The sequence below is a fragment of the Papio anubis genome, chromosome 4 (assembly GCF_008728515.1).
Source record: "Papio anubis isolate 15944 chromosome 4, Panubis1.0, whole genome shotgun sequence".
NCBI classification, from domain to species: Eukaryota; Metazoa; Chordata; class Mammalia; order Primates; family Cercopithecidae; genus Papio; species Papio anubis.
In genome coordinates this window covers 136857761-136881295 of record NC_044979.1, presented here as the reverse complement: position 1 = coordinate 136881295, position 23535 = coordinate 136857761, and the positions used below count along the sequence as shown (strand labels likewise).

The 23535-nt window shown below is 52.3% G+C and overlaps 2 protein-coding genes and 1 pseudogene across 7 annotated transcripts in view; 1 reads left to right on the top strand and 2 right to left on the bottom strand.

Annotated features, from left to right (window-relative positions):
* FKBP6 (FKBP prolyl isomerase 6) overlaps positions 1 to 5212 on the bottom strand; it is a 30143-nt gene extending 24931 nt beyond the window's left edge. The window contains exons 1-5 of one of the 4 annotated variants that reach the window (XM_003895868.3): positions 5056 to 5212; positions 4680 to 4797; positions 3926 to 4015; positions 3040 to 3242; positions 1609 to 1728 (exon numbers count right to left, since the gene is read on the bottom strand). In XM_003895868.3, the coding sequence (XP_003895917.1) occupies positions 1609 to 1728; positions 3040 to 3242; positions 3926 to 4015; positions 4680 to 4797; positions 5056 to 5100 (576 nt within the window). In that variant the 5' untranslated portion in view covers positions 5101 to 5212. Of the gene's footprint in view, positions 1 to 1608; positions 1729 to 3039; positions 3243 to 3925; positions 4016 to 4679; positions 4798 to 4885 lie in introns of all 4 variants that reach the window. The other 3 variants (XM_003895867.5, XM_003895869.5, XM_009202831.4) reach the window with 3 other exon arrangements.
* LOC101008229 (E3 ubiquitin-protein ligase TRIM50) lies at positions 5039 to 21544 on the top strand. Of its 3 annotated transcripts, XM_017956643.3 has the most exons (7): positions 5039 to 5471; positions 9014 to 9424; positions 13489 to 13584; positions 15021 to 15251; positions 15363 to 15385; positions 17394 to 17518; positions 20576 to 21544. In XM_017956643.3, exons 2-7 carry the CDS (start codon positions 9023 to 9025, stop codon positions 21163 to 21165), a joined length of 1467 nt encoding a protein of 488 aa, XP_017812132.1. In that variant the 5' UTR covers positions 5039 to 5471; positions 9014 to 9022; the 3' UTR covers positions 21166 to 21544. The 3 variants fall into 3 exon arrangements, with proteins under 3 accessions (XP_017812132.1, XP_009201093.1, XP_003895914.2); XM_009202829.4 differs by lacking the exon at positions 5039 to 5471 and having other exon boundaries at positions 7870 to 9424; positions 15366 to 15385; XM_003895865.5 differs by lacking the exon at positions 5039 to 5471 and having other exon boundaries at positions 7872 to 9424.
* On the bottom strand, positions 19456 to 20694 carry LOC110742809 (annotated as a pseudogene).
* Positions 21545 to 23535: the final 1991 nt, after the last annotated feature.

Sequence of the window (23535 nt, the reverse complement as noted above, 5' to 3'; positions counted from 1 at the left end):
CTTCTGCTGCTAGAACTCAGAGACCCTCATCCTGGACTACAAGGCCAGAGTCCCACCCTAGAAATGAGAACTGGGTATCTGAAAATGTCTGGAGCAGAGTCACCAACTGGCCCTGGCTTGCATGCCTCTACTCTAGCCTTTTACACAAGTGAGAAATAAACCATCTTTAGGTCATTGACAAACTTAGTGCAAAAGGACACAGTCCCCAATATGTAGAAAAACCAAACAGAAAAAGAATGAGATTACATTATAATCAACAGTCTAAATATATAAAACAATACATGCATGAAACAAGAATAGAATGCTGGAGGGGGAAGAACAAAGAGCCCTTCAATTCCTAAAATTTATTTTTTGTGGAGATGGGATCTTGCTATGGTACCCAGACTGATCTTTAACTCCTGGCTTCAAGCCATCCTCCCAGCTTGGACTCCCAAAGTGCTGGACTTATAGGTGTGAGCCACTGTGCCTGGCCCCCCAATTTTAAATGAAAAATGCATCAGAAGAGGTGGCCAAAAGTCAAGGAAAGCTTCCAGACAATGACACAAACAGGAGAAAAGTTGGAAACTAGTTTGCGGGGGTAGGGACAGCCAGAAGCTCAGTGCAGGTGGTCTGATAATAGGAGTTCCAGAAAAAGATGGCAGAGGGAACAAGAGTAAAGTACCAAAGAAATAACTCAAGAAAGTTTCCCAGAGTGGAGGAAAAGTTTCCTGAATGGAAAGATACACCATGGGCTCAACACAAATTTTAAAATACATACACACAGAGGCACATCACTGTAAAATTTAGGAATGCCGGAACAAATGATCTTCATCTCTACAGAGGAAAAAACACAGGTCACGTAGAAAGGAACAGGAACCTAAGTGGTAATAAGATTGTGTTGTTGTTGTTAGCTTTGAGCTCAGAACTAACAAGACCTTTTTTTTTTTTTGAGATGGAGTTTCACTCTTGTTCCCCAGGCTGGAGTGCAATTATGCTGTCTTGGCTCACCGCAACCTCCATCTCCCAGGTTCAAGCAATTCTCCTGCCTCAGCCTCCCAAGTAGCTGGGATTACAAGCACCCACCACCACACTCGGCTAATTTTTATATTTGGGTAGAGATGGGTTTTCACCATGTTGGCCAGGCTGGTCTCAAACTCCTGACCTCAGGTGATCCACCCGCCTTGGCCTGGCATGAAGGTTTTTTAAAATGAGGTTTTTCTTAATGGCTGCTCATGGAAAGTAAGGAGAAAGACAAAAATCTGTTTTTTTGCCGGGCACGGTGACTCACGCCTGTAATCCCAGCACTTTGGGAGGCCGAGGCGGGTGGATCATGAGGTCAGGAGATCGAGACCATCGTGGCTAACACAGTGAAACCCCATCTCTACTAAAAATATTAAAAAATTAGCTGGCGGGCACCTGTAGTCCCAGCGACTCGGGAGGCTGAGGCAGGAGAATGGTGTGAACCCGGGAGGTGGAGGTTGCAGTGAGCCGAGATTGTGCCACTGCACTCCAACCTGGGCGACAGAGTAAGACTGTCTCCAAAAAAAGAAAAAAAAAAAAAGTCTGTGTTTTTTAAACAAGGAAGTTTTCAGGATCTAAACTTACACTTAACTTTTAAATCATTCTTACCCTTTTATATCTCACTTTGGCATCACAGAAACGATTCTGGCGGAAAAGGTAATTACCAAACTCCCGTTCTGTAGCTGCCACTTTAAGGACCTTCTGAAGTGGATATTGGTCTTGCTGCTCCTGAGGACCAGAGACAGGAATACTCAGCAGGGAAACCCAAAAGCCGTAACACCACAAGCAAAGTGTTAGTACACGTGAGCCCAGGAGTTCGAGACCAGCCTGGGTAACACAGTGAGAACACATCTCCATTTTAAAAAAAAAATAGTAATTGAAAGAAAGAAGTGTTACTACAGCTGTGAGCTCTTCTTTTTCAGATCATGTACTTCTGTTTACAGCCTTCCGTGTTGGAGTCACTTCTGAATCTGACAGAAGCCACACAGGTGTTATAACCGGTCCCATTTTACACACTAGAGCCAGAAGGAAGTCTACTTCTTCAGTCTTCCCCCGATGTTCTCTGAGGAAGCAGTCTCCCATGGAATTAGAAACTGATGGAGCTTGCCAAGCACAGAAGTCAGTGCTCAAAACCACTAATTTGGCCACCAAGCATCGAACAGGTCTTGGTTTGCTCAGGGCCCTGGTGGTCTTTATGGTCGTGATGCTCTACCCTGGCCATCTTCAGAGTCACCCATAGGCCGTCTTTGGTCCCGGCCCCACCCCCACAGATCCTAAACCAGTACACCACAGGTGGGACCAGGCATCTGCAAGAAACTCTAATCTTGGAAGGATGAAAAAAGGGTGAGCTCCCTCACTTGGAGTGCTGACAATTTAGCAGGAGAGATACCACGTGAAGATACAAAACCTGGGAAGGACCTCTAAGGCCACAGATAGAGTCAGTGTGAGATGGCATGATAAAGACAGTGCCTGTGACTGCTGACGGGGTCAGAAGTCCTGCATCTAAGGGACAGGGTTAAGTGAAAGGCTACAAAGAGGAGGCAAGACTTAAGTGGCAAGGACAGTGGCCATACCTTCCAGTTTGCCTGGGACTGTCTCAGTTTAAATCCGACGTCATGGGTAACCTCTCCAGTGAATAGCCCCTTTTACTCTCACCTGTGCTGGGCTGGACAATCAATTATCCAGTCACCCTAGTTATGAGCTACCAATGCCTGCCTTGCTGGAAATCAAACAATGATGAAAAGCAAGTGCTGTCTCACAGGGAGAACTAGGCAAAGGGTGACCGGAAAATCAGTTCAAACCACAAATCCTTAAACTCACAGCCTTACCTCGCCCCAGCGCATTTATCTACACATGAGAGCTATTACTAAGACAAACACAGACTAGGAAGCAGAGGAACTCCGCCACCACCGCCCAGGCGCCGCGGGGGGACCCTGGAGCGGACAATCAGCAGCAGGGCAGGCTATCTAGAAGAATTACCAAAAACAGCAACCCATTCGACTCTCTGTAAAGTGCTGACATCTGTGCTCTGGAACTTACAGCTGAGAGAGCACAAAACTTGTCCGACTCAGCAGAGTCTAGGAAGTCAAGCAACTCAATCTCGAACAGGACAGTGGTATTTGGGGGGATTAAAGGAGGGCAGCCCAAAGTTCCATAGGCGTAGTTCGGTTTGAACAGAAACCTGGCCAGCTCTCCTCTCCGCATGCTCAGAAGACCCAGCTCCATGCCCCACAGTGTAATATCTGTTAGAAGACACAAAAAAGGTGGGTGAAGCTTGCTCAGTATTCTGCTCAATGCTATCAGTTTCTTCCCCTTCTAAGTCAGTAGTACTTTGGCCTCCATGTCTCCCTCACACAGTTCCCTCTTCCTACAAGCCTACGCCCAGCTTGTACCGATAGAAATTTTATTCAAACTTCCAGGCTCAGTTCAAATGCCGCCTATTCCAGGAAGCCTTCCTTGAACCTCCCAGCTAGAATTAATCATGCCTTCATTAAGCACACCCACAACACTGCTTTCAACTCCCAGGCACTCATCCGATTCTACCAAGTGAGCTGAATGCAGGTCAGTCTCCTCCATTACATTGTGAGGTCCTTAACGGTGGAGATGTTCTAATCTTCTGAGTACATCCTCTCTTTTCACCATGTATTGTGAGAAGCAAGCATTCGATCGATTTTTACTTAATAAATGAACACAGAAACATTCCCAGTGGTTAGTTAAGTCAGAGTGCAAAGATACCTTGCCGGTTAAGCCATCTCCCAAATGCCCAGGTCTCAAGGGGAGAGAACATGGCTGTTTTACCAAAACCCAGCCTCAGCAAAGCCAACTCAAAGAATCCGCGCTTTGAGCAGTCTTAATAGCCTGAGGTATGCTGCTTCATCTCGCCCCTAAACAATCCCTTCTTCTCCAGCTCCCACTCTGAATTTACCCTCTCCAAGTTTCATTAGCCGAGGAGTTTTCCTAAAGTAATTAGAATCGAAGGGTCTGTCCATGTGTTCCAGGTATCCAGAGTATTTCACTAGGATAGAAGAAAGAATGTAAAGAAAATGGACCCAAAACACCCATGCCTCTATAATATCGAGTCTCATTATCACACAGAAACAACGCGATCAGATGAGCTTAAGCTGCCCGACACCCTGAGGTACAGGAAAAAATCTTCTCTCTGCATTTTGGGTGCCTGCCCTTCGGCTCAGAGGTTCAAGAGCTTCGTGGAAGCATCACGCAAAGGGGACATAGGGGTCCCTAGCTTTCGTCTTAAAAAAACTAATTCAGGCCGGAAGCAGCGGCTCACGCTTGTAATCCCTGCTACTGGGGAGGCTGAAGTGGGAGGATCACTTGGGTCCAGGAGTCTGAGACCAGCCTGGGCAACATACAGAGTCCCCCATCTCTACAAAAATATTAAAAATTAGCCGAGCATGGTGGATCGCATCTGTAAATCCCTTATTTGGGAGGCTGAGGCTGGAGAATCACTTGAGCCCAGGAGGTGGAGACTGCAGTAAGCTATGATTGCACCACGGCACTCCAGCCTGGGCAATTCAGTGAGACCCCATTTGAAAAACAAAAGTCCACTTCAGACAAAGCATTTCCAACCCCATTAAATGCTTTTTGAAAATGTGGCCTCTCTTTCCCCAACAGAGAGTGCGATGACATGGATCCTGCGGACAAACCGCCCCAGGGCACACCTAGCACCGAAGCATCAGGCGCCACCAGGTCTCCAGCTCCTTCTCGGATGACATCCTTCAGCACGCCCCGGTCCCCCGAGATGTCCAACATCCTCTGACTTAACCGCTCGTACAGGGACTGGTGGAGAATGAAAGCCAGGCCTCAGAGCCTCAGACCCACCCGGCCACCCCTCGTCATCGACGCCCCGAAACGTCTGGGCCCTCACCTGGCCGGGGGCGTCGTCCCCTTCCAGGACTCCCTGGTTTAAGGCGCTTCCCCCCATGTCCTTGTTGCCCTCCCTGTGGCGTGAGCCTTCAGCCTGGTGCGCCCCGCTGCCCTCCCTAGCTGTGACTTTGGTGGGGTTCCGAAGGCCCCTTTATACCCGGCAGACCCTACCGATGGCGGCATTCCATTCTGGGGCCACGAGAAGGCACTCATCATTTCGTTCCAACTGTCGCCAACGGCCCTGGCTCTCGCGAGCTCTGGAACTACATAGGCCGCGCCGTGAGGTGCCAGGTGCGGCCGGTAATAGGAGCGCACGAAACGTGATGGGATACGTAACGCGACCACGCAGGGCACGTTGGGCACGTGGAGGGGCGTGAGGTGGTGGCATATAATGGGAGCGCGCAGAGCATGATGGGGCACGTGAGGGAGCGCGAGGCGGGGCCTGTAACCGGAGCGTGCGGGGCGTGATGGGGCACGGACGTGGGGCGGTTAGGTGGGGCACGTAATTGGAGCGCGTGGGGCATGATGGGGCACCTAACTGGAGCGACAGAAAGCATGATGGGGAACTTGCAGGGGTGTGAGGCTGGGTACGTAATGGGAGCGCGCGGGGAATATTGGGGCACCTAACGAGCACGCAGAACATGATGGGGCATGGGTGCGAGGTGGGGCACACAGTGGGAGCGTGTGGGGCATGATGGGACACATGGCGAAGCTGTCAGGACACAGGGGAGCACTTTTGGAACACGTGACAGGGCTACCGTCCTTGAAGGAACCCTCGGAGTGGCTGCGTGGTGGGGCACGTGGGGCAGGTTCAGGAAAAAGGATGCAGCATGTGATTGCAGGGCAACCTGGTGAGGACATGAGAGCCATCTGCCACCAGCAGAGTTCAGGGCTCCCAGCTGTGGGTTACATCCACCTTCTTCCACTTTCCTTCTTCCATTGTGTTCTAGAGAAATTTAGGCCCAGACGAGACACTGATTGACTAATTGATTGATTGATCGACAGAGGCTGGCTCTGAGCCCAGGCTGGAGTTCAGTGATGGATCTCAGCTCACTGCAGCCCCCACCTCCTGGGCTCAAGAGATCCTTCTGCCTCAGCATCCCCAGTAGCTGGGATTACAGATGTGCACCACTAGGCCCAGCTAATTTATTTTTTAGTTTTTAACTTGCTGGAAAGATGGTTTGTAGCTTTGTTGCCTAGGCTGGTCTTGAACTCCCGACTTCAAGCGATCCTCCCATCTTGGCCTCGCAAAGTGCTGGGGTTATAGGCATAGGCTGTAGCCAGCTTTCAATACTGCCCCAGTTGGGAGTTAAGTTTCCAACACATGAAATTAGGAGGATACATTCAAACCACAGCAGTATATTATGACCATAATATTCATTAACTGTGTAACAGGCCAGGTGTGGTGGCTCACGCCTGTAATCCCAGCACTTTGGGAGGCCAAAGCAGGTGGATCACTCGAGGTCAGGAGTTTGAGACCAGCCTGGCCCACATGATGAAACCCCATCTCTACTGAAAATACAAAAAATTAACTGGGCGTGGTGGCGGGCGCTTGTAACCCCAGCTACTTGGGAGGCTGAGGCAGGCGAATCACTTGAACCCGGGAGGTGGAGGTTGCAATGAGCGGAGATCACACCACTGTGCTCCAGCCTGGGCAACAAGAGTGAAACTGTCTCAAAAAACAAACAAAACGTGTGTAGCAGAGTGTCATTGAATTTCTAAACGTTGAAAGACTTCACATTAAAAAAAAAAAAAAAAAGCTCACAATTCAATATTATTGAGTGAAAGAAACCAGACACAAAAGAGTACATTCTATATGATGCTGTTTATGTGAAATTCAAAAACAGGCCACATGACAGCATGGTAATAAGGACAGTGGCTGTCCTTGTTAGGAGTTATGACTGGGAGGAGTCAGGAGGGAGCTTTCTGGAAACACTACATCTTGCTCTTGAGTGTGTGTGTACATACAGCAGGTGTTTATCAAGCTGTGTGGTTAAGATTTGCACACTTGTATATGTTATACCTTGATTTAAAAAATCTTTAAAAAGGTACCTTCAAATCTCTTTAAAAAAAAAAAAAAAAAGAGGCCAGGCTCAGTGGCTCACACCTGTAATCCCAGCATTTCGAGAGGCTGAGGTGGGAGGATAAACATCAAGTGTTTATCAAGCTGTGTGGTTAAGATTTGCACACTTGTATATGTTATACCTCAATTTAAAAAATCTAAGTGGCTGGGCGCAGTGGCTCACACCTGTAATCCCAGCACTTTGGGAGGCTGAGGTGGGCGGATCACAAGGTCAGGAGATCGAGACCATCCTGGCTAACATGGTGAAACCCTGTCTCTACTAAAAATACAAAAATTAGCCGGGTGTGGCGGCGTGCACCTGTAGTCCCAGCTGCTGGGGAGGCTGAGGCAGGAGAATGGCATGAACCCAGGAGGCGGAGTTGCAGTGAGCCGAGATTGCGCCGCTACACTCCAGCCTGGGTGACAGAGCAAGATTCCATCTCAAAAAAAAAAAAAAAAAAAAAGAGGCCAGGCTTGGTGGCTCATACCTGTAATCCCAGCACTTTGGGAGGCTGAGGCGGGAGGATTGCTTGAGGCCAGGAGTTCAAAACCAGCCCAGGCAACAAAGCAAGACCCCTGTCTCTACTAAAATAAATAAAACAATAAAATTTAAAAATTAAGTAGAGAGATCGAATCATCATCTGCCAGTTTGTATTAGAAAAAAAGAGAGAGAGAGGGAAGGCTGGGTGCAGTAAGGCTCATGCCTGTAATCCCAGCACTTTGGGAGGCCAAGGAGGGAGGATTGCTTGAGCCCAGAAGCTGAAAACCAGCCTGGACAACAAAGCAAGACCCAGTACCTACAACATTTTTTAAAAATTAGCTTGGCATGGTGGCATGCGCCTGCAGTCTCAGCTACTCAGGCAGCTGAGGTGGGAGGATGGCTTGAGCCTAGGAGTTGGAGGCTGCAGTGAGCTGTGACTACGCCACTGCACTCCAGCCTGGGCTACAGAGCAAGATGCTGTCTTCCCCCGCCCCGCAAGCCCCTCCCCACAAAAAAGGAGAGTAAGAGCAAGAGTTTGAGATTCAGAAAGAACTGTTTCCCAGCACCTGTCTGCTCCTGTCCGGGTCTTGAGGTGTGGACTGTGTGCCCAGTCCCTCTGTTTCTTCCCCTCCCCCACAGTGGCCAAGGCCAGCACCTGAATGTTATCAGAGCAGGCCCAACAAAGGCCGCCTCCCCAGTCCCGTGATGTAACCCAGTTTCCACCTGATTCTGGTGACCTTGGGGACACAGGAGTGTCGCTGGGAAAGGGGAGGAGAGAAGGGGCAGAGACCAGGCAGTGGTGCAGGCGTCCAGCTGCACTCCCCACTTCTGTCTCTGTGCCTGCTGTTTCCCTGCTGGGAAGAAGAAAAGGCTGAGCAATCTCTTGATCCATTGGATGAGTGATGCTGGCTTGAGGCCGTAGTGGGAGGCCCAGGGGATCGTGAGAAGCCAGGTATTCCAATGTTGGGCTCTCCCTGGGGGCTGCTGGTGCTCTTCCTGTCTCACTGACAAGCTTTAGTAGGGGAGCAGGTGGGAGATCAGGGTAGAGGCCTTGTAGGTTCTAGGCTCTCTACAATTACCTGGGAGTGTCACCTGTAAATGTAGAGTTCTGGGTCTCACTGGAGACCCCCTGAAGCACTTTTGAAGGTGGGCCTCTAGATCTATTACACCTATGCTTTCAACAGTTTCTCGAAAGTTTGGGAACTCATCTAGAAGGTGGAGAGCTTGCCTGGGTTTTGCTGTCCTGTTCTAGGTCCAGATGCCTGCTGGAGCTGGACCTTGCATTATTAGTGTCATTGCAAATGACCCTGCAGATGGCCCCTTTCATGCTTGTCTCTAAATTTGAGTAAAAAATGTAAACACACACACGTATCTTCAAGGGACCAGTTTTTTCATTGCAATCTTTTGTTTTACAGCTGGGGAAACTGGAGCCCAAGGTCATGTGGGTTAGGACTGGGATCCAGGACTGAAAGTGTTTCCTCTAAAAGTCTGGTGCTCCTTAGGGTTGAGGGTGGTGGGTGAGTGCTGGACAGAGGGAGGGGAGAGGACAGGACTGAGGACGGATGCTTGTGTTTCATCCCGGGCAGTCAGTGTGGATGGCTTGGCAGGTGAGCCTGCCGGAGCTGGAGGACCGGCTTCAGTGTCCGATCTGCCTGGAGGTCTTCAAGGAGCCCCTGATGCTGCGGTGCGGCCACTCCTACTGCAAGGGCTGCCTGGTCTCCCTGTCTTGCCACCTGGACGCGGAGCTGCGCTGCCCCGTCTGCCGGCAGACGGTGGACGGCAGCAGCTCCCCGCCGCCCAACGTCTCCCTGGCTCGGGTGATCGAAGCCCTGAGGCTCCCTGGGGACCCGGAGCCCAAGGTCTGCGTGCACCACCGGAACCCCCTCAGCCTCTTCTGCGAGAAGGACCAGGAGCTCATCTGTGGCCTCTGCGGTTTGCTGGGCTCCCACCAGCACCACCCGGTCACACCCGTCTCCACCGTCTACAGCCGCATGAAGGTGGGGAGCGACGGTGCATCGGGGCTGGCGGGGCCCGCGGGGACCGGATCTTGTGCTCTCTGGCGCCATCACCTGGCACCAAAAGCATCCAGCTATCCTCGATTTCCCTCCAGCCCTGCCCTGGCGCATTCATTCCTTAGCATTTGAGCGGCAGCTCAACCCAGGTGCCGAGGATTGAAGCCACATGCGCAGGATGGGGCTCTCCTTTTTTATTTGCCGTTCTGGTTGTTTTTCTTTTTATTCTCTCTCTCTCTCTCTCTCTCTCTCTCTCTCTCTCTCTCCCCCCCCTCCCTCCCTCTCTCTCTCTCCCCCCCTCCCCTCTCTCCCCTGTGTCCCCCCTCTCTCCCCACTCTTCCTCTCTCTCTCTCTCTCTCTCTCTCTTCCCCCCTCTCTCTCTCCTTTCTTTTTCTTCTTTCTTTTTGGAGACAGCGTCTCACTCTGTTGCCCAGGCTGGAGTGCAGTGGTATGATCATGGCTCACTGCAGCCTCCAACGCCTAGTCTCAAGCAATCCTCCCACCTCAGCCTCCTGAGTAGCTGGGACTACAGGTGCACACCACCATGCCCAGCTCGTTTTTTTTTTATGTTTTGTAGAAATGGGGTCTTGTTATGTTGCCCAGGCTGGTGTTGAACTCCTTGGCCTCCAACAATCCTGCCTGGGCCTCCTAAAGTGCTGGAATTACAGGCATGTGCCACTGCCTTAGGCTCTTTGTTTCTGGACACTCCCCTGTTTGCACTCTCTAGTGCATGAGGATGGGGACTTCATTTTGTCCCCTGGTGTATTTCAGTGCCTGGAGCCATACCTGGCACACTGTAAATGTCCAAAATGCTGAATCAGTGAATTCCTGCCTTTGTAGGCCATCACCAAACCTAGCAGATCATTCTTTAAGATGAGTAATAGTAATACCTGGCTGAGTGTTATATATATAAACCACCTGTTATAAAACACATGGCTGGGTGGCTTATGCCTATAATAACAGCACTTTGGGAGGCCGAGGTGGGTGGATCACTTGAGTCCAGGAGTTTGAGACCAGCCTGGGCAACATAGTGAGACCCTGTCTCTACAAAAATTTCAAAATTAGCCTGGTTGGGCGGGCGCAGTGGCCACTCCTGTAATCCCAGCATAAAGCTGGAGGGAGCATGGGTGGGGGCGAGATAGGGCCAGCGAGGTAAGCTGCAGCCGGGGTCTGGAGAGGCCAGTGTGACCCAGGAAGGGATTTGGAGTTTATTCACCGGATGAGGGAGTAAGGCGGGGGCTGGAGGGTTTGAAGCTGGTGGTGATGTGCTCAGATCCCTCTGGCAGAGGGGAGCTTTGAGGGTGAGGCAGAAGGACAGCGAGAGATGAGGGTGCCAGGACCTAAGTCGGTGGGAACTGGGACAAAGGCCTGGGGCAGACCAAAGACAAATCTCGAAAAGAAAAAAACCCTGACACCTGTGTGTGGCAAGGGGGGTGAGGGACGGGGAGGTTGACTCCAGTGCTGTAATTTCCCCTTACACAGATGAAGTGATCGCAGAGAACGATCTGTCATGGGCAGGTGGAGCAGGAGGTGCCTGGGGATGTGCAGTCGGGTTGGGGGGCGTGTAGACCAGGATAGCAATGCAGCTCAGGGCAAGGGGTGTGGAGGGTCCTTCCTCCTGGTGGTCACTGAAGTCCCCTTTGATGGAGAAGACCAATCCAGGAGAGTCTACATAGTGATAAGGGAAGACATTGATGATGACCCCAAGGGGTACCAGGCTTAAAATCTGGATTAAGCGAGAGAGAGCCCTGAAAAAGGGATAGAAAGAATCCTCAGAGCGGGAACACCGGCTGAGTGTGGCCTCCCGGAAATCAGAGAGAGCACTGAAGGAGGAGATCACTTGTGTGAAATGTCTCTGAGGACTGAAAAGTGTTAGATGTAGCAGTAAGAACTGATTATCTTGATAAGAGCAGGTTTAGGGGAGTATGGAAGGTGGAAGCCAACTGCGGGTGAGGAAGCTGAGTTTATGTTTTATTAGTTGATGGGAAGGAGGGAGGGAAACAGGCTGGGAGCTTGTCTGTCCTTTGTGGTTAGGATCCAGGGGCCCAGCTTGGGTCCCTGTTTTAGATTTGGGCTTAATTTTTTTTTTTTTTTTGAGAGACAGGGTCTCACTATTTTGTCCAGGCTGGACTCAAACTCCTGGCCTCAAGTGATCCTCCCGCCTCAGCCTCCCAAAGTGTTGGGATTCCAGGCGTGAGCCACTGCACCCAGCCAGATTTGGGTTTTGATGATCCCAAGGCTCTTCTCTGCTGCAACAGAGAATGTAACTAAATTGCACTCATTTATTGCCCTCTTTTGGGTGTTCCTGTTGCCTCCTGTTTATTGAGATCTTGAGATGCTCGATTGATGGGTGCATTGATTTGCGTAACTTAGTTCCTGTCACTGGGAAGGAATGAGTCCCGTCCGTCTGCCTGGGGAGGGTGGCATTGGAATGCCCTTCTGGGGCCGCTGTGAGATGTTCTGAAGCCTCATTCTCCAGAGCAAGGACTCTGTCCATTTATGCCAGCAAGTGCTTTGTTCTTTACCCAGCTCCCTTCCTGAAAGCCCCTTGCAGCTCTCCGGTGCTTGGGCACGATCCAAGCCAAAGATTCCGTACACTGCATTAGTACAAACGGATGGGGGCTGTGGTCAAGTCATGGAGTAGCTGGTGGTCCAGGAGTCCCGGTTGGCATCCCAAAGCTAGACCAGATTTGGGGCCAGGGCAGTCCAGGAGAAGTGCATTTATGTCAGCCTGGGGAGGTCGCAAATCCATGCTGTGTCCAAGTCCACCAGGAATGGATTCAGGTGTTTATAGGCGTGGGGATTCACCAGGTTTAACCTAGGCCTGGGTAAGCAGCACTGGCCCTAGAATTTTTTTTTTTTTTTTGAGACGGAGTCTCGCTGTGTCACCCAGGCTGGAGTGCAGTGGCGCGATCTCGGCTCACTGCAACCTCCGCCTCCCGGGTTTACGCCATTCTCCTGCCTCAGCCTCCGAGTAGCTGGGACTACAGGCGCCCGCCACCACGCCCGGCTAGTTTTTTGTATTTTTAGTAGAGACGGGGTTTCACCATGTTAGCCAGGATGGTCTCGATCTCCTGACCTCGTGATCCGCCCGTCTCAGCCTCCCAAAGTGCTGGGATTACAGGGTTGAGCCACTGCGCCCGGCCTGGCCCTAGAATTAGCCTCACCTGGCGCCGGCCTTTTGGCGATGGCTCCTGATTAAATACCCACTAATTCAGGATCTGCTGGTGACCACAGAGTCCATCTGGTGGGTCCCCTACAGGCAGCATTCAATCCAGGAAGTGCCAGCATCACATGGTGACTTCCGGTAGCTGTAACATTTAGTGACTCTCTCCATGTCACGCAGAGGGGTGACATCGAGACCCTCTTATGCCTGGGAAGTTCCTGCTGTCAATGCAGAATATTCTTAAAAAAAAAAAAAATTTAGAGATGGGATCTCACTATGTTGCCCAGGCTGGTCTCAAACTCCTAACCTCAAGTGATCCTCCCATCTTGGCCTCCTAAAGTGCTGGGATTACAGGCATGAGCCACTGTGCCCAGACTAGAATATGCTTGAATTATTTTATCTTATTTTATTTATCAATCTATTTTTTTGAGACAGAGTCTCACTGTGTCACCCAGGCTGGAGTGCAGTGGCATGGTGTCGGCTCACTGCAACTTCCGCTTCCCAGGTTCAAGTGATTCTCGTGCCTCAGCCTCCCAAGCAGCTGGGACTACAGGTGTGCACCACCACGCCTGGCTAATTTTTGTATTTTTAATCGAAATGGGGTTTCACCATGTTGGCCAGGCTGGTCTCAAACTCCTGACCTCAAGTGAAGTCCTGTCTCAGTCTCCCAAAGTGCTGGAATTACAGGCATGAGATACTGTGCCTGGACTATTCTTGAACAATTTAACCTGTTTTGGACTCAAGGATACCTGGGTGGCTCTGGTTCCCACCCTGGTTTCCCTGGGAGTGCTTGTGGCCATTGGGATACTCCCAAGAAGGTGACCCAAGGAGCTGAGAGGAGGAGAGATCAGCTGCTCATGGGGCCATGGCCTGTTGCCTCCAGGAGGAGCTCGCAGCCCTCATCTCTGAGCTGAAGCAGGAGCAGAAGAAGGTGGATGAGCTCATTGCCAAACTGGTGAACAACCGGACCCGAATTGTCGTGAGTGCCCTTCCCTCTGCCCCCTGCCTGGGACCGGCCACCTTCACTTTCTGTTAGAGCTGAGTTCTCATTGGTCCTTTACAGAAAACCAGGCCTTCCATATAAAGTCAGAACTCAAAGCATTCCGGGGCAGGGTGGGGAAAGTGCAAATCCTCTCAGGGAATTCAACCCAGTTGTTGTCAGGACTGGCTCCAGGTTGGCTTTTGCCCTCTGTGTCCTTGAGACTGAGATAACCCAGGACTTGAGTCCCACGGGGTAAACAGCTCAAAGCATGGGCGTGACTCCTCCACCCCTGTGCCACCTGTGTCTGCTTGACCTTGCCAGCCTGTCATGGTGCCCTCCCAGTACCTGGGTGCACAGGCATGGAGAGGCTGGTAGTCCTGGGCCCTGGCAGATCTCTCGAAATGAGAGGCACATGGGGCCGGGAGGTGTGGAGCCCCGGCCCTGGAGGTGGCTGTGAAACAGAAACAGGAGCCGAGCAAGATCCAGGAGCACTGGGCATCCCTCATTTACCCTCCTCACCCTTGCACAGCGGGCGGTATCAGCCCTGCCTGGTGGAGGCAGAGCTCAGGGTTCTGCAGGGAGTTCTGGCTCCCTCACAGCAAAGCCTGCTCGCCCAGGGCCTTCCTGCTTTCCTTCAGGTGTGGAACTCTGTGATAAAACAAAATCTTACATGCACATTTAATAGCTGACATAGGGCCGGGCGCGGTGGCTCAAGCCTGTAATCCCAGCACTTTGGGAGGCCGAGACGGGCGGATCACGAGGTCAGGAGATCGAGACCATCCTGGCGAACACGGTGAAACCCCGTCTCTACTAAAAAATACAAAAAACTAGCCGGGCGAGGTGGCGGGCGCCTGTAGTCCCAGCTACTCGGGAGGCTGAGGCAGGAGAATGGCATGAACCCGGGAGGCGGAGCTTGCAGTGAGCTGAGATCCGGCCACTGCACTCCAGCCTGGGCGACAGAGCGAGACTCCATCTCACAAAAAAAAAAAAAAAAAAAATAGCTGACATAGGCAAAGTGGAGTGTGGTGGCATGCATCTGTAATCCCAGCAACTCGGAAGGCTGAGGCGGGAGGATTGCTTGAGGCTGGGAGGTCAAGGCTACAGTGAGCTATGATCATGCTGCTACACTCCAGCCTGGGCAACAGAGTGAGACCCTGTCTCAAAAAAAAAAAAAAAAAAAAAAAAAATTAAAACATGCTAAAGCAGAGCCACTCCATTTGAAATGGGAGCTGGGGTCACCCTCCCCATGGCCACCTCCAGGGCTCCCCAAGCATGGGGTGAACTCCCTGCTCGGCGTCAGGCCATGCAACCTCCCCTGGAACCCAGGTCCCAGGACCAGCCCAGTCAGGAAGGCCCTGGGGACCCTGAGGCCAGCCAGCCAGAGCCTGGCAGCTTGGCTGTGACTCTGCAGTGACCAGCCCTCCCTGTCCCAGAATGAGTCGGATGTCTTCAGCTGGGTGATCCGCCGTGAGTTCCAGGAGCTGCACCACTTGGTGGACGAGGAGAAGGCCCGCTGCCTGGAGGGGATAGGGGGTCACACCCGTGGCCTGGTGGCCTCCCTGGACATGCAGCTGGAGCAGGCCCAGGGAACCCGGGAGCGGCTGGCCCAAGCTGAGTGTGTGCTGGAAGAGTTCGGCAATGAGGGCCACCACGAGTTCATCCGGGTGAGTGGACGGGGGGTGTCCCGTCCCCATACCCGCCAGGGCCTTCCCCTTCCCAACAGTGCCCTGGCTTCACATCTTCTAGCCTTAACCTCCCTCTCTCTTGCCTTCCAGAAGTTCCACTCCATGGCCTCCAGGTAATAACCTTGGAGAGAGCTCAGCCAGGGTCTGGTGGCTGCAGGCACAGGCATCTCAGCTCCACTGGTTCCTCCATTCGGCTTAACCAGCGCCTCCCAAGCAGTTGCCCACAGCTGACTCTATAACTGAGCCTGGGGAAAACAGAGGAAAGTCACGTCCCTACCTTCAAGGGTCTCGTAGACGAGTGGGGAGGCAGATGGTGAACTGTGGGTACCTAGAACAGCAGAAGTTCACTCAAGCTACAGAAATACTAGAGGAGGGTAGCTCATGCCTGCAATCCCAGCACTTTGGGAGGCCAAGGCAGGAGGACTCCTGGAGACCAGGAATTCGAGACTAGCCTGGTCAACATAGTAAGACCCCATCGCTACAAAAAATACAAAAATAGAAAAAATTAGCTGGGCCTGGTGGCATGTGCCTATAGTCACCACTACTCATGAGGCTGAGGCGGGAAGATTGCTTGAGCCCAAAAGTGTGATGCTGCAGTGAGTCGCGATCATCCTACTGCATGATCCATCCTGGGTGACAGAGTGAGACCCTGTCTCAGAAAACAAAACAGAACACTAGAGGAGGAGCAGGTGTCTGGGGGCCCTGGCAGAGGGGCACAGGCCTGATGGCTGGGAAGGGTCCAGGACCCGAGTTTGCCAGGCAAGCCAAGGGAACTGTCCTGTAAAAGGGGGAGTGGTGTGCGGACTCTGGTTATGAGAAGTTCAGGGTGGCTGGGGGTAAGGCAGGATATCAGGAGGACTGGGAGCTGGGAGAGGTGGGAAATGGCCAGAAGCAACATCCAGGAGTGCTGGCCATTCCTTGCTTGCCCTCCTCACCCTTGTGCAGCAGGCAGTATCAGCCCTGCCTGAAACTTGCTCTGCAGATTGTGGGAAGAGAGTGGATCCATGTTCTAGACCCAACAAATGAACACGTGCCGTTCCCAAGCCTTCCTCGCTCCCTGTTTATGGGAGACTCCTTGTTTCTCACATTTATTTTAGTCTTAGAGACAATTTGGTCAGGGGACATGGGTTTAAATGAAGGGACAGAGGCTGGGCAAGGTGGCTTATGCCTGTAATCCCAGCACTTTGGAAGGCTGAGGCAGAAGGATGACGAGGTCAGGAGTTCAAGACCAGCCTGGCCAACATGGTGAAACCCCGTCTCTACAAAAAATACAAAAATTAGCCATGTGTGATGGTGCACGCCTGTAATCCCAGCTACTCGGGAGGCTAAGGCACGAGAATCGCTTGAACCCAGGAGGCGGAGGTTGCAGTGAGCTGAGATCACGCCACTGCACTTCAGCCTGGGCGACAGAGTGAGAGTCCATCTCAAAAAAAAGAAAAAGAAAAAAAAAAGTCCGGGCGTGGTGGCTCATGCCTGTAATCCTAGCACTTTGGGAGGCCGAGGTAGGTAGATTGCTTGAGCTCAGGAGCTCAAGACCAGTCTGGGCAACGTGGCAAAACCGTCTCTACCAAAAATAGAAAAAAAAAATTAGCTGGGCGTGGTGGCGCATGCCTATAGTTCCAGTTGCTAGGTAGGCTGAGGTGGGAGGATCACTTGAACCCAGGAGGTTGAGGCTGCACTGAGTCGAAATCACCCCACTGCACTCCAGCCTGGGTGACAGAGTGACACTCTGACTCAAAAAAAAAAAAAAAAGACACATTACTTGGCCCCCATAATTGGTTTCTGATTGGCAGGTCTGGTATGGGGTCTAAGAACCTGCATTTCTGACCATTTCCCAGGTGGACCATTGGCTTTCCACTGGGAACAGGTTGGACCATTTTCCAGCCAACACTGCTGGTCCCCAAACCTACACTCTGAGAAGCACGCTATAGAGCGTTTCCCCTTCTCGGAAGGAGATGGGTCCTCTCTGAAGGGCTGTGCAGAGGAGGGGACGATGGGCATTGATGAGCATTGTGACTGCAGTCCTGCGCTGTGGATCTGGCTGGGCAGACGTAGATAGGATGGAGGGATGGGGCGGGCCACATGATACATTGCTCTTGTACCGTGTACTGTCACCTGTAGAGCAGAGCTGCCGCAGGCGCGGACCTTGGAAGGCGCATTCAGCCCCATCTCCTTCAAGCCAGGCCTCCACCAGGCTGACATCAAGCTGACCGTATGGAAAAGGCTCTTCCAGAAAGTTCTGCCAGGTGAGGCCCTGACCCGTCCTCCTTCCTGAGGGCTGCCGCCCAGGGCAGGTAGCAGTTCATTGATTGTATCAGAGAATAAGCTACAGAGAACTCAGACGGAGGTTTGCGGAGGGTCCTGGTGAGAACATGGGACTGAGTTTCTGAACAGCTTGGGTTCATGCTCACTTCATCCCTTCCTAGCTGGTGGCTGGGCAAGTTGTATCATTTCCGAGCCCCAGGTTCCTCATCTGTAAAGTGGGGCTATTAGCACCCACTCAGCCAGGCTGCAGAGTTTGTATGTAGACATACGTGTGTTGCAGTTTAGTGCTTCATAAATGGTATTAGGTTGGTACAAAAGTAATTGCGATTTTTGCCATTACTTTTAAAAGTAATGTACTTTTTGGCTGGGCACAGTGGCTCATACCTGTAATCCCAGCACTTTGGGAGGCCGAGGAGGGCAGATCTTCTGAGGTCAGGAGTTCGAGTCCAGCCTGGCCAACATGTTAAAACCCTGTCTCTACTAATAATACAAGAATTAGTTGGGCATGGTGGCATGCACCTGTAATCCCATCTACTCGGGAGCCTGAGGCAGGAGAATCACTTGAACCAGAGAGGCGGAGGTTGCAGTGAGTTGAGATGGTGCCATTACACTCCAGCCTGGGCAACAAGAGCAAAATTCCATCTCAAAAAAACAAAAACAAAAAGTGATGTCCTTTTAAAAAATGTCTTTCCTACTCGAAGGACAAGTGGCCTTAAAAGTAATGGCAAAAACCACAGTTACTTTTGAACCAACCTATTAGTTCTTGCTCTCTGTCGAAAACAACTCAAACACATTTCATTCCTTTATTATTAGGATGCTGTTTTGTACATAAGGGAGATTGCTAACAGAGTGATTTCATCCACCAAAAGCAAAAATAGGGTTTGTATAAAAGAAGGGGCTGGGCGCGGTGGCTCATGCCTGCAATCCTAGCACTTTGGGAGGCCAAGGTGGGAGGACTACTTGAGGCCAGGTGTTTGAAACCAGCCTGGGCAACATAGTGAGATGCCATCTCTACAAAAAATAATTAGTGGGGTGTGGTATCATGTGCCTGTGGGCCCAGCTCCTGAGGAGGCTGAGGCAGGAGGATCGCTTGAGCCCAGCAGTTGGGAGGCTGCAGTGAGCTATGATCACACCACTGCACTCCAGCCTGGGTGACAGAGGAGACCTCATCAGTAAGAAAGAAAAGAATGAAGAAGAAAAAAAGGAAAGGAAAGGAGGAAAGAAATTGCAGTTTGTGAACTGTGAATCCTGTTCGTACATTTAACTCAGCAGTGTACACTTTACCCAGTTTAGTGGTAGGTTCTTTAGCCTTTGTCTTTTTGAGTTTGGCAATGTAAGCCACAGACTTGGGACCCAGGACACTGCCTCCCTAGTGACGGCAGATCTCATCACCTTCGTTGTCATTGGTCCTGACAGCTTCCACCAGCTTAGTCAAAGCTCCTTTGTCTTCCAAGTTCACCTGTGTGAAGGCGATAAAACTCTTCACTAAAGAACCTCTAAAACCCTGAACATCTACTACTACTCTCTACATTATCGGTGGTGCGGGTCTTCCTGCGGACTAGATGTCCCAGTCTTGCCTTCCCCTTGGTGATGCAGTCGGGGACTCCATTGTACAACAAAGGCACAGGCAGGAAGACAGCCAGCTTGATGGGACCCAGGCTGTGTGGAGTCACCACCAGCTGAGCCTTTTTTTTTTTTTTTTTTTTTTTGAGACAGAGTCTCTCTCTGTTGCCCAGGTTGGAATGCAGTGGTGTGATCTCAGCTCACTGCAACCTCCGGCTCCCAGGTACAAGGAATTCTCCTGCCTCAGCCTCCTAAGTAGCTGGGACTACAGGCGCATGCCACCACGCCCGGCTAATTTTCGTATTTTAGTAGAGATGGAGTTTCATTATGTTGGCCAGGCTGCTTGCAAACTCCTGGCCTCAAGTGATCCGCCCACCTTGGCCTCCCAAAGTGCTGGGATTACAGGTGTGAACCACTGTGCCTGGCCCAGCTGAGCCTTCTTGTTCTCTACCAAGGTGATGACGGTGTTAATTCCTGCTCCAAGGACAGGTGGCCTCTTAGTGGGGGACGTCCCCTTTGCCGGCAGCTTTCTTCTCAGTCAGGACCGACAGTCTCTGCTTCTTGTCTTGCTTTACCTCTGGTCTGTACTTGTGGGCCAGCTTAAGCAGCTGGATAGCTGTTTGGCGGTCCAGGACCCGGGTGAACTGGTTAATAGTGGGAGGCACTTTCAGCCACTTATAGAGGATGGCTGTCTGCCCCGGCACCCTGACTGAGCAGGCCATTGCACAAAGCGGGCGAGGTCCCTTTTGGCCTAGAAGTCCTGTCCAGGGCCAAAAGTCTTAGGCCTTTTCTCAAACAGGGGATTCACCACTTTCTTGGCCTCCTGCTTCTTCACGCCAGCAGGGGCCAGAGCCACCTTCTCCCCCTTGGCCTTCTTTCCTTGCGGCATCTTGGGCGGCAGGAAAGGGGTGGGGAGGGTGGGGGGGCGGGGGAGCACATTTCACGTTTCTGGGGTAAACGGATCAGCTGGTAGCTAGCAAAAAGCTCAGGTGGGCTAGTTTGTCCTTGAACAGGCTGACTAGGCTAGCGAATCCAACAGCTGCAGTTGTTGTGGGTTCTCCGGAAAACCCTGAGGGCTGAGCTATAAGCCCATGCGACAGGTGTCTTCTGGGTCCTTCCCCCAGCACCTCTGCCTCAGGCAGGCGGGCCAGAATCCCTGAGCCCAGTGTCCATTTCTTTCTCCAGCCACCTCAGCCCCCGACAGCCCACCAAGCCACTCCCTTTTATATAAACCCTGTTTTTGCCTTTGGTGGATGCAATCAGTCTGTGATTGATCTTCCTTATGTAAACATTCATTCATTCATTCATTCATTCAGGGAGCAGCCCTGTACCAGCCCCTTCTAGGTCCTGGGGATAGAGAAATGAGGAAGACACAGCCCCTCTCCTTGGGGAGCTCAGGGCCTCCGTCAGCCTCTGTGGGCGGGGTCTGCTGCCCTCCACGTTGCCTCACAGGCCCTCTGTGATCTCCCTCCCAGCCCCAGAGCCTCTCAAGCTGGACCCTGCCACTGCCCACCCACTCCTGGAGCTCTCCAAGGGCAACACGGTGGTGCAGTGTGGGCTCCTGGCCCAGCGGCGCGCCAGCCAGCCTGAGCGCTTCGACTACAGCACCTGCGTCCTGGCCAGCCGCGGCTTCTCCTGCGGCCGCCACTACTGGGAGGTGGTGGTGGGCAGCAAGAGCGACTGGCGCCTGGGGGTCATCAAGGGCACAGCCAGCCGGAAGGGCAAGCTGAACAGGTCCCCCGAGCACGGTGTGTGGCTGATCGGCCTGAAGGAGGGGCGGGTGTACGAAGCCTTTGCCTGCCCCCGGGTGCCCCTGCCCGTAGCCGGCCACCCCCACCGCATTGGGCTCTACCTGCACTACGAGCAGGGCGAGCTCACCTTCTTCGACGCTGACCGCCCCGATGACCTGCGGCCGCTCTACACCTTCCAGGCCGACTTCCAGGGCAAGCTCTACCCCATCCTGGACACCTGCTGGCACGAGAGGGGCAGCAACTCGCTGCCCATGGTGCTGTCCCCGCCCAGTGGGCCTGGCCACCTCAGCCCTGAGCAGCCCACCAAGCTGTAGGGCCACCCAGGGTCCTGCCGGCCCACAGGCCCATCCCCACAGGGCACCAGGGACTCACGGGCTTCTGTTGGGTCCCAAGGTGATATCTTCACTGTTTAGGAAGGTCTTCAGGCCTGTGTGTCCCTGGAACATGTAATGATAGGGAACAGGACCCCATTCCCTTTGCCATCAGCCAGGGGTGTATTTGTAAACGTCGGCCCCCAGGCCTTGGCAGCCACGGGACACACAGAGCCCCCCATGGTCCCTGCTAACCACGCTGTCTGCGCAGACGCTTCCAGCTGAGGGCAGAAATAGTCCCATGTATACTTTTTCCTTATTACTGTGAACTTTCAACTACTATCAAGGATAATAAATTTGACATTCTTTCTTTCTCTTTCAATGATTTGCAAATATTAGTCGCTGTACATACATACTGCTTTATGCTTCAGTCTCTTTTTTTTTTTTGAGATGGAGTCTCGCTCTGTCACCCAGGCTGGAGTGCAGTGGCATGATCTCTGCTCACTGCAACCTACACCTCCCAGGTTCAAGTGATTCTCCTGCCTCAGCCTCCTGAGTAGCTGGGATTACAGGCGTGCACCCCACACCCAACTAATTTTTGTATTTTTAGTAGAGATGGGGTTTCGCTGTGTTGGCCAGGCTGGTCTCAAACTCCTGACCTCAGGTGATCCACCTGTTTCAGTCTCCCAAAGTGCTGGGATTACAGGCGTGAGCCACCATGCCCAGCCTCAAGTCATTAGTTTTAGAGACAGGATCTCGCTCTGTCACCCAGGCTGGAGAGCAGCGGTGCAATCGTAGCTCACTGCAGCCTGGGCTTGAACCTCCTGGGCTCAAGCAATCCTCCTGCCTCAGCCTCCTGAGTAGCTGGGACGACAAGTGTCTGCCACCATGCCCAGCTAATACTTAAATTTTTAGTAGAGACGGGATCTTGCTATGTTACCCAGGCTCGTCTGGGCTTCAAGCAATTCTCCCACCTTGGCCTCCCAAAGGGCTGGGATTACAGGTGTGAGCCACTGGGCCCGGCCTCCCATACCCCTTTGACTCACCATACGACAGGCTAAGTGGGTTCTGGAAACTCCGGGGTAGCCCTGTAACCAAGATGCTGGCTCTGGCCACTGGAAGTCAAACTGGGTGCACAGACCAGTAAGAGGGCCTGAGGGAGCCTACCGGGGGCAAACAGCAGCCCTTAGCCTCCCACAGCCCTGACTCTCCTCCTGCCTCTCCTTGGTCTTCTTCGAGGATTCAGCCTCTCCTCCTCGCCACTCATGGTCTGAGGGTCTCCAGGCTCCTCTTCCGGCTGTCTACACCTCCACACCCACGGCTCCAGTCATCACTTCCACAGGGATGCCTCAGAAGTTCCCTCTGCAGGAGACCCGTCTCTTACATGCCACATCCACTAGAGCTCCAGCCATTCAGCAGCTCCACCTGGACGTCAAGGGCATGTCCCAAACTGCGCTCATGATCTTCCTACTCCCCCATCCCTGAGATTTATCCTGTGGCTGTGGTGTCCTGTGGCTACTGTAACAAATAACCACAAACTTGGTGACTCCAAACAATAGAAATTTAATCTCTCATGGTTTCGAAGGCCAGACATCCAAGATCACGATGATGGCAAGGCCGCGCTCCCTCTGGAGACTGTGGTGTGGTGTAAAACCTGCCCCTTTCCTCTTCAGCTTCAGGTGGTGGCTGCCACGCCCTGGTGTTTCCTGGCCTGTGGCTGCATCATTCCGATCTCTGCCTCTGTCTTCATGCGGCCTTTTCTGTATATGTCAGTCCAATCTTCCTCTGCTTCTCTCTTGTTTTTGTTTTTTTTTTTGAGACAGAGTCTTGCTCTTGTCATCCAGGCTGGAGTGCAATGTCGCACTCTCGGCTCACTGCAACTTCCGCCTCCCGGGTTCAAGCAATTCCCTTGCCTCAGCCCCCTGAGTAGCTGGGATTACAGGCATGCACCACCACACCCAGCAAATTTTTGTATTTTCAGTAGAGATGGGGTTTCACCATGTTGGCCAGGCTGGTTGCGAACTCCTGGGCTCAAGGGATCCGCCAACCTTGGCCTCCCAAAGTGCTGGGATTGCAGGTGTGAGCCACTGCGCATGGCCTTTCTCTGCCTCTCTCTTGTAGGGATACTTGTGATGCCACGTAGGGCCTGCCCAGATAATCCAGGATAACCTTCTCTCCAAATCCTTCTCCTGATCACTCCTACAGATCTCTTCCGTAGAAGGTGACATTTCCAGGCTCTAGAAATTAGGACCTGCTCTCTCTGGGTGGCCATTGTCCACTCCACCACCCTGGGTTTCCCCATCCTACCAAAAGACACAGCATCACTGTGTCAACTGCTCAAACCAAAAACCTATGAGTTACTCTTGACCTGTC